Source organism: Haemorhous mexicanus, chromosome 4, assembly GCF_027477595.1.
Source record: "Haemorhous mexicanus isolate bHaeMex1 chromosome 4, bHaeMex1.pri, whole genome shotgun sequence".
NCBI classification, from domain to species: Eukaryota; Metazoa; Chordata; class Aves; order Passeriformes; family Fringillidae; genus Haemorhous; species Haemorhous mexicanus.
In genome coordinates, this window is record NC_082344.1 from 61,824,736 (window position 1) to 61,837,986 (window position 13,251).

The following is a 13,251-nucleotide window of genomic DNA, read 5'->3' on the forward strand; positions in this document are numbered from 1 at the left end:
GGCTGTGGACAAGAAGATGCAAACAGGAAGATGAGCAGACAAACCTTTGTGATTCTTGTGGCATTAAAAAACACAGGAGAGTTATTTTAAGTGAAATCCTAATGCAAACGGAATGATTTTTGATTCACATATTTAGCATCCCAGTTGTGCCTACCTGCATCTCAGGTCTACAGAAGACCTTCCCTGGAGAATACCTCATTGTCCCTTACCATGGATTTCGTCTAGGATGTGAGATTTATTTCTTACAGACTGCTTTAAATATTTCTGCTAGGCTTTTTGTTTACAGACAGAAATAGAAAATTCTCAGTACAATTGTTATTTCATGTGTAGGCAAATAACATGCTGAAGTAGGATCACAAATGCTGGTCATGTTTCTGTGGTACCAGATAACTTGTTCAGCTGATAGAAGTGTTGCCATCCTAGTTTTTAACAGCTTACTTTAATGCAGCCTTGACAGCATGGATCAGCTTTAATGAGTCCTGACCTGCCTCACCTGAGGCCTGGAGCCAGGAATCCATTCCAGCTCTGCCCTGCACCTTCAGTTTCTTGCTGAACTAACTGTGGGGGCTCAGTGAGGACCAGCTGCTTCCTGAGGGATGGATATAATGACTGACTAGGAGGGCAAGGATGTAATGAAGCCCCAAAGGTTATAGCCAGTGTTCTAGCCAGAAAAGAAGTATGAAATTCTGAACCTTGAATGGGGCTCTGAGCCCTAGAGGGTAATGCACTCTATTAATTCCAGCTTTTTTCCTTGTCCTTTGAAGTAGTGACCTTATCTGCCATGATCTAATTCTCATGACTCACTGTTCTAGATTCTCTTTCCTTTGTTGGTGCTGTTATGTGAGCAAATATAGTGCCACAGGGTAAGCCAAACTTGCTGCATGCCAGTTACTTTGTGGTAATATTAAATGTAGGTCACTGGATAAAAAATAGAAGTAGCAAAAAATGGAAGTTGATCCTATCCTGTTAGGTGTTCAAGGGCTTTTATATCTGATGTGTCTGGTTGGTTCCAGTTTCCATATTTAAAACATAAACATAATAATGTTTCATCCATAATTAAGCCATCATCATGCAAGAGAATTTGTGTTTATGTCCGCCACATTCTTCCAAAACTTGTATATATGTAAGTCAGCTATAAAATTGTGTATGCATTTTTGAATAGTTAATGTTTTCAGTCAATGAGGAAATCAGTAGCCCTTCTGCTGTTTTTGGAGTCCTGTCTGTTTTATGAGGTGGGGAGAAATTAAAAATATAAAGTAGTTATACATAATATTTTTATATGTAACTATGTATAACATGGGTAATTACTCAAGATGTATCAGTGGCAACACTTCATATTTGTCATTTTTCTTGCACTCAATCCCAAAACAAGTTTTATTGGAAATGGATTAGTGAATTAGGTGAGCAGCATAACTTTTATGAGTCTTTTGACTGTTATTTTTATCCTTATTTCCCTTTTTTTTCCCCCCTCTTGTCAAAAAAAGAGAAAATAGTTCCTGTACTCTCTGTTCTGGGATCAAAAAGGTACTCTAGGACCGAAGTGAATGTTAATGGAGATCAAAAATGAGGATAGTGATTTAGGAATTGAATTAGAATCTCGGGGGTATATCTTCCTTTACTGACACACTAAGTTGAGAGGTTTTAAGTCAGTTTTAGTAAAACTGACTTAACAGCTTTTTCGTTTGAAACATGGAATCAGAGGAAGTTTTGGGTTGGCAGGAACCTTGACGATCATCTAATTCCTGCTGCCACCCCAGCACAGCCATGGGCAGGGGTGCCACCCACTAGCTCAGGTGCCCTGGGCCCCATGCTGCTCTCACATAACATGACAGTTATTGACTCACTCTTGTTCTACCATTTTCAGAGGCAAACTTTGTTGGACTGCAAAACAGCAGTAGAATGTAATCCAGGGAATCAGTTTAACTTTGCTGTTGTATATTAAAAAATAAAAAAACAAACTGAGCACTGGTGTTCAGACAAAGAGAGAAAGAATTGGGCTGTATTAACTATGTTTTAGGAAAACTGTCTGCAATGTGTTAAACAAAGGTGCAAACATATGTATTAAACATTTACAACAGAAGTATATTTTTTTATTGATTGGAATTTGAGGGTATGGCTCTTTTAATAGTAACTAGTAGCTAGTCAGGAGATTAGAGAAATTATGTAGTCTGAGTGTTCAACAAGCAGGAGGTATCAAAAACAGAAGGCTTATAGTGTTTTGCTCATGTATGTTTTTTTGGGTTTTTTACAGAAAGGAAATTAGTTAATATATCTGAACAGCAAAGCTCCAAACCTGTGTACAGTTAACCAAAGACTTATAAAAACTGTAGTGACATTACCACCTTCTCTCACTTTTTTTTTTAACAAAAAATTAATGCAGCAATAATAATTCAAGCAAAAGTGTATGCATTTTCTGGTTAGATTTTTGATGTTTATTTTAAACTGGTTTTGCTCTCTACTGCCCCAAGTTCAGACATATTCTGCAATTTACTTGTGTTCCATGTGATTCTCACAAAATCCATATTTGTATAGTACACATTTAGATTATGCTTTGTGACATCCTTGTTTTGTCATCTTATTTATAGGTGATTCCTAGATCAGTTACAGGGAAAAAAAAAAGCTAAATGCTCATTGAAACATTCTGGCATTATCTGCTGAAATTCTGTTCTTGATACTAAGTTGGGTTTTTTGAGTAATGAAACTAATGAACTTGAGTCATCTGTGAATTTATTTTCTTTTGTTGCATTTTCTGGTGCATGAGATCTGATTGAAACTTTTCCAGGATTTGAAGTATTATCTGAGAAGTCTTGTCTGGACTGAGACTACTTCACCAGTGGCAAATTATGTTCTGCCAAAACACCATATTGTACCAAATTCTCAAGTTCTTTCCCCAAAATTTATAAACAGTGTGCTTGAAGATATCTCAGTAGTTTATTTCTTTTCCAATGTATCTGAAGATCTGTGCTACTCTGCTCTCCCCATATAAGTGTTTCAAGTCTCTATCTACTCCTGCATTCAGGTCTAGTGTTTAATTGAACCATAAATGTTACTGTCCACCTGTGTGATAACACAGGTAACTTCTTGTAAGTACTTTAAAACCTATTGCAATTTTCTTAATTTGATTTCTATTTTCACTTGGTTTGTTCTATTTTTTTCTGAGGAAACAATGTGTTATGACTTTGCTCCAGCCCTTGCTCTTCTCTTGATTGTCCTAATAAGCTTGTCAATTTAATCAAAATCTTACATATAATTAAATTCCTAGGCTTTTTCTCAAATTGATGACCAGATAAATAAGGTAGTATAAAATATTAGCAGAGTTAAACTTATGTGTGAGTACGTGTCTTAGCAGATATCAGACAGTTAGCAGTGGCATGTCCCTACATCCTAGTTAGAGAAGAAGTTCCAGCAGCATCTTGGACACTAGTGCCAGTGAACAAAGAAACTGTACTTAGTCATTCCTTTGGGCAAGGATCTGTTTCTCACCTTTTCTTATAAATGCTCTTTCTGGCCTAAACATCATTTCTCTGCTTAGCATCTCTCAGCAACTGTGATCATTTTCATTTATACATTGCATTTCTCAGTCTTCATTTCCTCTCATTCCCAGAGTGAAGACTCTTTCTGCCTCTGGAGATTTAGTGTCTCTCCTTTTCTCCTGGCAATCAAGGGTTTGGTGTCCCTGTCCCAAGGTCTTCTTACATCTTTACGGTGTTCCTTCTCCCCACTGCCTTATAGGTATTCTTCTGCCCTGGTCTTTTCCTTTTAGGAGTGTTATTCTTAACAATTATTTGTCTCTCTTTACCATCACCAAGGTTTTTCTGTTTTCCTTCTGCCCTACCATTAACTGACACCAGATAATCTTCCTCCTCAATTCTGATTGTCCTCAAAAAGCTCTTTTTTTAAACCCACCACTAGCGAAGTAGAAGCTTCTCACCCAAGAAGGATGGCAAGAGCTGCCAGGAGATCTGGCAGACTGGAAAGCTGCCTGCCTTTCCAGGCAGGGGCAGCAGGGCAGAAGCAGCCTCCTGACCCCTCTGGCTGGCTGCAAATCAGTAGGGCCTGAGGTAGATCCCTCGGCTTTTCCATGGGGTCTCTTGCACTGGCTGCAGTGACACATCAGAGGGGTGTTGGGCAGCTCTTTGGCTTCCCTTAGCTGTTCTTTCTCCCTTTTCCTCTTTTCTACCTCTCTTACTTCCCCCTACTTGGCCTTCTCCTACTCCTTCTCTTCTAGACTTGTTTAAACGTGTTCACCAACAGTTTTCTTCTTGTATAACACTTCACTGAAGCAGTCTCTTAAAAAATCCCCTTATCTTAATAGCTTCCCATTTTTGTGTGTGTATTTTTTTCTTTTTCTGTTCCTTTATTTATTTTACATGTCCAAGCTTGATCTCTTTGAAACAGTAAGCACAATAAAAAAAAAATTTAAACAAAAAAAAAAAAAAAAAGAAAGAAAGAAAGACCTGTAATACTGTCAGTTTTCTTCAGGCACCTTTCCAGTGCATTTAGTATAAGGGAATGGAGTCTCCTTGGATAAGGCAGGCAGACCGGATCCTGGACACAGCTCCAGGAGTCAGCTGTGCTCGTGGGCCCCTCCGCTCCCAATCTGCACACAGCAGCAAAAACTGAGCAGAGGTTTTTCCATCACCTATGGGCACATCCTGGTTTAGAGAGGATTGCCAAAATAACAAGAGCTTGTGAAAGGTGCCAACACTCTCTTCTCAGATGGCCTCTGCAGTCCTTTGACACTTAAGGCAACATGATCTGATCTTCAGGCAATCTCTACTACAACAGATCCCCGGCAATGTCTGCGCTACTGCCTCTAGGCTGCCTTAGCGTCTCCAGTGGGGAATTTGTAGCACCCAGCCGCTGGCGTGTTCTCCTGGCGGAAGCCCAACCATTTGAAGAGAAGGGGAGGGAAAAAAAAATCCCAATCAGGACGCTTGCACTTGCTGTTCTCTGCTTGCTCGCCTGGGTGTTCTGCTGAAGGACTGGGACATGTGCAGAGGAGGGGGAGCGGCAGAGGCTGGAGCGTGCCCTGGTCGGGGCTGAAGTTCGTCCAGCGCCGGGGGCTGTGGGTGCGCTCAGCCGGGGGCCGAGCAGCGAGGCCGGGATCGCGCTACCCGGGGCGTACGCAGACAGACGTGATTAAAATTCAAGCCTAATGGCCTCTGGCATAAACAACATTCATCAGCCCGGGACTTGCAATGGATCTAAAGCCGCTCGCAGCAGCTCGGCAGAGGAATGCAATCGGGAAATGCACGTGAAAATGTGCAAGAAGATTGCCCAGCTCACTAAGGTAAGTCTCGCTGTTGCAGTCTTTCCAGGGAGGTGAGGCTGCCCTGGCCGGGGGTGTCAGGGAATTGTCTCCTCTGGTGCCTCTGTGTGAGAGGAGGGAAGAGAAGCGTCTCCTCTCTTTTTAGGCTGTTGCCGAGAACATCGGTGCGCACAAACTTCCCTGCGCACAGTTCCCCCGCGGGGGCTGCAGCTCATCCTTAGGGGTTGCCTTTGTGGCAGCCGATGGACGCCTCGCACTGAGCTGCTCTAATTACCGTGCGACCATAACGGGAAGAGCTCCAGCTCCGCGACGACTCGGGGTTTGTCTGGGAGCTGTTGAGAGGGATTGACAGTATCCGCTTTGCTTCTAGAATTACGAAGACTGCAAGTAATTTGAGTTTTATATGTTCTCAAGTAATATTATTGCAAAGCTGCAGCCAACGCGTGGTACTACAGAACAGTAGTACTCTGACTCGCAGCTAATTGTTCCTGATGTGCATAAGAAGAGGTACTTTAAATGATGTTTGTAAAAAGAGGTGGAGAAGAGACAGGACTAAATTACGTGGTATATTGTACTTAAAACTTTTACTCAATACTGAACTCTTCGATATTTTCCACACCGTGTTAGAAATAAGAGAAAGTGTGTAGGAAATGGCAGTTGTCTATTAACCTATTCTTATGCTGCATCTTTGTCAGTGAGGAAAACCTATTTACTACCCTTGTTTACTAATGCAGCTTTTACATGGTCTGTAACCTCCCTGCAATTGATAGAGATTATTAGCAATAAAAAAAAAATTGACTGAAAATACAGGTCAAAGAATAATATGAAGTAATTTAGATGTTCAAGTTAGAATGGCTTACTAGTTGCAGTGCTATCATTCTCATAACTGTACATGATAATGTACATCATGTGCATCAATACATAAACAAGAGCTACCTCTAATTACATATACTTCCTATATTATACCATCTGTACTATACCAATACTTACTTTACAGGTTCTTTGATTGTATGTTTTAGTAGAATTTGTGCACAACATAATCCTTACATTATTGCCCAATGTATGGGCAATACTTTTGCCCATACATTGCATAATTTTATTGAAGTCATTTCTTCAGATGTCTTTTGCTAAATTTCTGCTGTTAAAGTATGTATGGATTGATTTCTTTAGTTTTGATAGAATTTCCTCTCTAGATGCTTTTCAGTTATCTGAAAGAAAGATGATTTATACCTGAAGCTCAAAAAATACTTCTGGAAAGCAAATAATTCTTGTTTGGAATGTGGCTTTTAGGAAGCAATTTTCTCTGCAATAACACTACACTTACAGAGAATTCATGGCACAACTGGAATTTAAATCACATGCTTTCCCTTCTGAATTCTGTGTAGACTAATGCAGTGCCAAAAGCAAGCACATAAGAAGAAAAATTTGACACCAGATCAACTGAAAAATGGCTATATGGGAAATTTGTTATAGTAAATTTGGCCCAGGAATTTTGAGAGTTCCCTTTTAAAGCACTGTTTTCTTGGTTATATTACAGTCTGAATGATTATAATAAAATCCCTTCTGAATTTAAATGACCCACAGTACTTTCCTTTTTGTTTCTAACCCAGTATGCAATACTGCTGTGTGTTGTTGCACAGCTGCAGCTTTCTGTCTCAGTGACTGTAGATTTTCATTGATGAGGAGATAATGATCTTATTATTCCTCTACTCAGTGTTGTGCCAGGTGAGATGAATACAAAATATGTAAATTAGGTGTAAGATACAGATCTTGACTTCCATTCTCTTTGTTACATAGTCACTAGAGGCCTCTTGCTACTCTCAAAGGCAAAGAAGTACATAAAAGTATCGACAGGAACCAAACTGGGTGAGGTGATGAGTTTCTGTCCTTGCCTGTAGTGCTGATTATGTCTTAAGGTGTTGGTTAGGGGAATAGAGGGATCCAGGGAATCCCAGCAGGTAATTTGGGCAGAGACTCTGAGAGCTGCTCCCATTCTACTGCCTTGCTATTTCTGATTTTGTAGAGGTAGAATATAGGAAGTTTTCATACCTTCAGTCATGCATTTTTTCTGTTCTGCACATTTTTGGCTGTAGCCACAAAAAATACAAACCTTTATCAATATTTTGTTTGCTTTGAACCACAGACTGCTAGCTCACTTTTTTGTAGCTCACTTCTCTTGAAATGGGTGTATATGTATTACATTTGATTGTAGCAGAATGCATGACTTTGTAGTAGTTATTAAGTAATATCAATAATGACATTCAAACTTCTCCATCAGACACTGGACTCATGGCATGCTGTTTCAGGCTTCCCAGTTCTTTGTACTTCTGTATCTGTTTAGCAATGATGTGGAGTTTAAGATGCATGGTGACTTTTATGAGGCTTGGGGTGTCACTCCCTGCTACCTCAAGGTATGGATTTGTAACATCTACTGGCTATTAAGGGATTTTCATGTGCTTATGGTTTCTCAGCATAGTCCTTTCTACTTGCAATAGGATGAGAAATTCAAATGAACTCTTGAAGAGTGTTGAGGATCTTTCATTAACAGAGGCAGTTTAGACAGGGCTGACAGGAACTAGCTGCAACACTGCAGATATCCATGTTATTCAGGCTTCTTTTCAAATCTCTGCCAGGGAGGCTCAAACAAAACCTGCTGTTCTGGACTGCAGTTCTGAAACCAAGCCTAATATGAATACTTAGAAAGGTGACAGTACCTGGTGATCAGAGAGCTACCTAAGCAACAAACTAGTTCTGTTTCCTTCTTAGAAACTAATTCCTGGATACCAATGGAGGGGTATTTTTTAATGAGAAAAAACAGTTATTCTCAAGTACTTTTTTCCCCTCAGGGTTCATCTGACTCTCTATTGCAAATCTGGGAGCCTTGTTGTAAGAAGCACATTTTAAATTGCAGTATTACTGGTCAAGTATATTGTTACTGAAAAATAAAGTCGAGTAGTCTTTCAAAAATTTTGTGTATGTATGGATACTGTGAATTGTAACAGAGGAAGAGAGTGCTGATGCAAGGAAAAGTTAATTGCTGGTAAAATGCGCTTGCAAACCCTTTTTTCCCTTTAGGGGAAAGAAATGTCAGAGGGAAGCAAGTGTGTTCCTCTTCCAGAAGCAGCAACATAGGCAGATGTTCCTTAATGACTCTGTGTGGAGCAGTTCAAAATGTTACATGTTCTGACTGCCTTTCACCAGCAGTCACTAGGAGGTTTAGCCCCTCAGCTCAGTCAGCAAGGTAGAAAATATGACCATTATTTAATAAGCTTCAGTGCAAAATCAGCCAGAAAAGCAAAACCCTCTTTCCTTCGTTGTTTAAGGGAGGGATGGCTGACTTCTGCACTAATATGCTCATATTTAGTTCTGTTAGCTTCACTCTTGTGGGTAGAAATTTACTGAAGAATTAGCAAGTGACCTGGCACGTGTGTGAGGGCATAAACTGTGTACCCCACTGCAGTGTCTTGTAGCAGGGCTATATATTAAATCTTTCAACCTTTCCTGCTTTATTTGCCATAAAGCTATCAGAGATTTCTTGGTTTTAGACATGAAATATGATCAAATTTTACTGGTTTATTCTGGAAGCACCTTACAGCTGGGTAACTCTAACAGAACACTTCTGTGGTCTATTCATATTCCTGTTGAAAAATGTGGCCTTTTTCACATAGTTTAAGTTTATTGACCTTGTTTGCTGTCATGTGTTAGCAGTACTCAGTAACCAGTGCTTACAGTGGTTCAGCTGCTGTGCACTTAGTTATTATGCTACCAGAGCTCTCCTGTGTGCTTGAGGCTTTTTGATCTCAGCTCTCTAGAGACATATTCAATATTCTACAAAAATAAAGCAAAATAGAATAGAATAAAAACTAGAATCATGCTTTTGGAGCAAAAGTATTTTTCCTTTGGGCAAGGAATATAAAAATTTATTTATATGTAGGCAAATATAATCTATTTATAAAACTGCTTAAATTATGTCCCAACAAGACCAACAAAATCAGCCATCCATATCCCCAAGTTCTTTTTGATGTATTTGTTTTCATTATTTTTGTGTACAATTTGCTACCAAAGCTGGCATTATTTTTGCCTATGAGCTGACAAGAATGTGCAGGCTGATTTCTTAACTTGTTATTACTATGTTTTTTCTTACAGAAAGTTCCTCCCTAAAAAGGAACTCCTGTATTATTAAATGCATGTACATTGTCATAAAATTGTGTTGATCAGCTAGTCAAAACCAGTATTAAAGCCATATTTCTATTAGGAAAAAGCCTAGTATCTTATTTGGATAGCTAGAAATTATTATTTAAATTAATTCAAGGGATAAGAATTTATGTATGGAATTACTTCCTTACCATACAAATTTGGCACTAATTATATCAAGTTTGCAGAAAATCTAATGGTCTTAGTAACTGACAACTCAAGACTACTTTATAACGGAGACTACATAATGAATTCAAGTCTCTTTATCAATGAATACTAGTTAATGTTTATATACAACATGTTTTGCATATTATTAATATGCAAATTACAGACAATAGGCAATAAAATATCTAATGATCCATTAATTGCACAAAAGAAAGTTGCGAGCTCATAGCTTTTTCATGTTCTTTCTTTTTTTTTTTTTATGGTAATAAATATTTAAAAGTCCCTTTTTCAGTGACACTATAGTAGTACCTCTCCCCTAATATTTCTTTTAACCAGTATGTACATGCAGTGTTTTACAATTGTGAAAATTATACCCAAATTAGAAGTCAGTTGAAGACATTCTCATGTAAATATTTTGAGCTATGTATTTTAGGCTTGAATATTGTATTGAATATTGTATATAAAATACCTTTTCTTCCATAAAGTATCGTGTTCTTCCTGCCCCACCCCCCCCCTCAGTGATCACATCCTCATTAGTTAAAAGATTTTCTATGTTTTATTAAAACACCTGTAACACTGAGGTAGAACTCTCTCTGTTGCCACCTCTACAGTCATATTTTAAACATGTTAAGTCTTTCACTGTTTTTCCTGCCTCTACACAAACAGAATGTATTTAGTCTGGTTCTGAAAACTACTTAACCTGTGTTTTTAAGTAGAAGCAGATAGACATGTGAGCTTGTGCTTAAAGCTGGCAGGAAATCTGTGAATGCAGTTAGAGCAGTACCAAGTCTGAGTTAATTTATCCAACCCCCCAGTGGGCACAATAGCTCAAACTTCTCTGTGCTGGTTCAAACGTGGTTTGTTACTTCATGTGTATTCATTTGTCTTCCAAAGCTTGGAGACAGCAGAACACACACAACTCTGTTTCTAAGGAAATATTGCCTTTATTTTATAAAGAAAGTACAAACTGCCTGACTGCTTTCAAATAGGGATTTTTTTTTCTTACGTTAATGACCTGGGTGAAATTCTTCTGAAGGAAGATTATATTTTTTTAATGTGGTTGTCATTTAGAACTTTGTCTGACTTGGTTTTTAGGTACCTGAAATAAGCACAGTTTTAACTTAGAACAGGTTACTACCTGTGGAGTCTTCTGTTTTAATTATCTTTGGAAGCTACAGCATCTGTAGCATACAGATTGTGCACTGACTGGTTGTAACTATATAACCCTCTTAGAGGGTTATAGAAGAGCTTCCTTTAAATGTAAATATGAGCCTGCAGTTGATTATTTTACTTTTTTTCATTCAGCAAGAGAGAGTACTAGAATTTGACAACAAGGCTGTTAAGAACTATAGCTAATTCTTTTACATGTTTTACAATGTTGAAATGTTTTTACTGAGATATCTATATCCCTTAGTATTTAATAAAAATAATTAATTTTCTGTAGACTACAGGACATAGCATTGCAACAATGCATTGCTGCTGCACTCTTTGCAGACTGCTTCCACTTTTTCTGATGATAAATGGTGGTTAAACTTTCTTGGTTTTATGACCATTGATGAAATCCCAGAATGTGTCTAGCATATGCTTAATAAGAGTATCTTCCTGAAATGGGAATGTGAGTAGCGGCTGTATTCAATCTAGCTCCACTTTACTGTTACAAATGTTTCTGTAAAAATATCCTGGGTACCTAAGTAACAGTGTAGTATTATGATATATGTTATTATGTAGCCCTTTAGCTTCATAACACTATGTTGACTTGGAGTCCAGTGATGGTGCTTTGAAAAGGAAGAGAGAAGCCAAAACAAAAATGTCTTTTAAAAAACACTGTGCTTAGGTCTGTCTGGGACAATAGCCTGATTCTGATGGTGCCCAGAGACTTACAGGAATATAACATGCCTCTGGTGTTCTTGTCTAAAGTTTCATTGCCTTCATTGGTCTGTGAGATTTTCCAGAGACTGGCAGAGTATCTTAATACTTCCTTGCACTAACTGGATTTTTATTCAATATATTTTACAATCACCTCTTGAATCCCTGTGATCTTTTAGTTGGATATGCTTGCTGCAGCAAGAACTAAAATTTTGGGGCCTGTAGTAGCAGAAACTGATATTATAAATTCATAGATACCTGAGGGTTCTGATGGTTTCTTTTCTTAATTAGCAAAGTATCTAGAATGTATAAAGAATATTTTAAATTTTTAAAAATCCTCTCTGAGAATGCAAACTACAGGAGAGTAAGAATTTTATCCAATCTGTATAATTCTTTAGTTTGGATTAGGAAGAAACAGGACTCATTTTATCTATGTTTCTCACATATCTACATAAAGGGCAAAACTTGCAATAAATATTGTGTTTTAAATAAATTATAATATTTGTTTCTACAAAACCATGTATTTTTTTGGGAAAAATCTCTTCCACCTCAAGCTGTAATTAAATCAGCAGTTCTGCAACTTATATTTGCAAGACTTCTAAATACTACTATATTTAAAGTAAATAAAACTAGGAAATATGGGAATCAAGTGAGATATTTGACAAGTCTCTTTGGGTACTGTATTTATTGTAAAATTGGACAATGTTGCTTTATTGTAATCTGCAAATCAGAAGGTAGTTTGGAACCATAAAATTTCAGGTAAATATCTAGAATAATTTTAAAAAACCAACAAAACCCTTGAAAGCACTGAACATGTGTCTGCAATGTAGAATCTTTCAAGTTCTTTAAAAGTCTGGGATATAATGAAACATTTAACAAAATACAGTGTTATTTTGGCAAATGAATTCTATCACCACTGGATTTAAATCTGGTTGGTGAAATGCATTAGCTCGCATTTTCGAAGCATAATTGAAATCAAACTTCCATGAGTTTTAGACAGGTTACATATCCTAGAAGAGCTTGATATGTAACAAAAACCAGAGATAAATTATCAGTGAATTCCATGCAAATAAGGTCTTTTTTTCTTCTGTAGACACAGAATTGATGACTTCACTTGTGTACCAAAAATTCACCTAGTCTACAGTGACAACAATAGACAGAGGACATAAATTTGTCACAGGTCCTCTACTTCTTTCACATTATACATCTGACAGAGTGGTTAGAGCTAAACAAACAAATTCAGTCATTCTGGAGACATTTTTGGGGTTTATACAACACAGATTAGTCTTGTGACTCTTATTGCACTCAAGACACTTCCTAGACCCCCAATTAACTTTTGTGGTTCTACAGCATATTTTTTCTGTACTGAAATTGTTGGTGTCTTTTTTAGCACCTGCTCTGCTTGTGGAAATATTCTTGTAATATAGTTTTATCTTCATAATTCTTAAATTGCCTGGCAATTATTCTTGTGGCTTATTAGAAACTGTAAAATGCAAATGAGGGACAGCTGGATGTCTCTTTAGTAAAATTTAGATCATAGTTCATTTTGTGTTAGATCACACTTGAGTGATTGGGTGCAATACATAAACCACTGAAATACCATTTTCTGTGTTCAGTATTACACTACACCAAGCAGAAAAATAAAAAGGTGAAAGATGGGATCAAATAAATGTACCTGTGCTATTTTTCTTGAATTAAATTTAAACTTTGTTCCTCCTGAAACAAAGGGGGAAGCAGAAAGAGTCAAAAAATGT

The 13,251-nt window shown here is 37.7% G+C and overlaps 1 protein-coding gene across 4 annotated transcripts in view; it reads left to right on the plus strand.

The window, feature by feature from the left end:
* The first annotated feature begins 4,535 nt into the window (after positions 1-4,535).
* FAM184B (family with sequence similarity 184 member B) overlaps positions 4,536-13,251 on the plus strand; it is a 36,799-nt gene continuing 28,083 nt past the window's right edge. Inside the window, exon 1 of one of the 4 annotated variants that reach the window (XM_059845106.1) lies at positions 4,536-5,293. In XM_059845106.1, coding sequence (XP_059701089.1) covers positions 5,159-5,293 — 135 coding nt within the window. In that variant the 5' untranslated portion in view covers positions 4,536-5,158. The remainder of the gene's footprint in view (positions 5,294-13,251) is intronic. The other 3 variants (XM_059845104.1, XM_059845103.1, XM_059845105.1) reach the window with 3 other exon arrangements.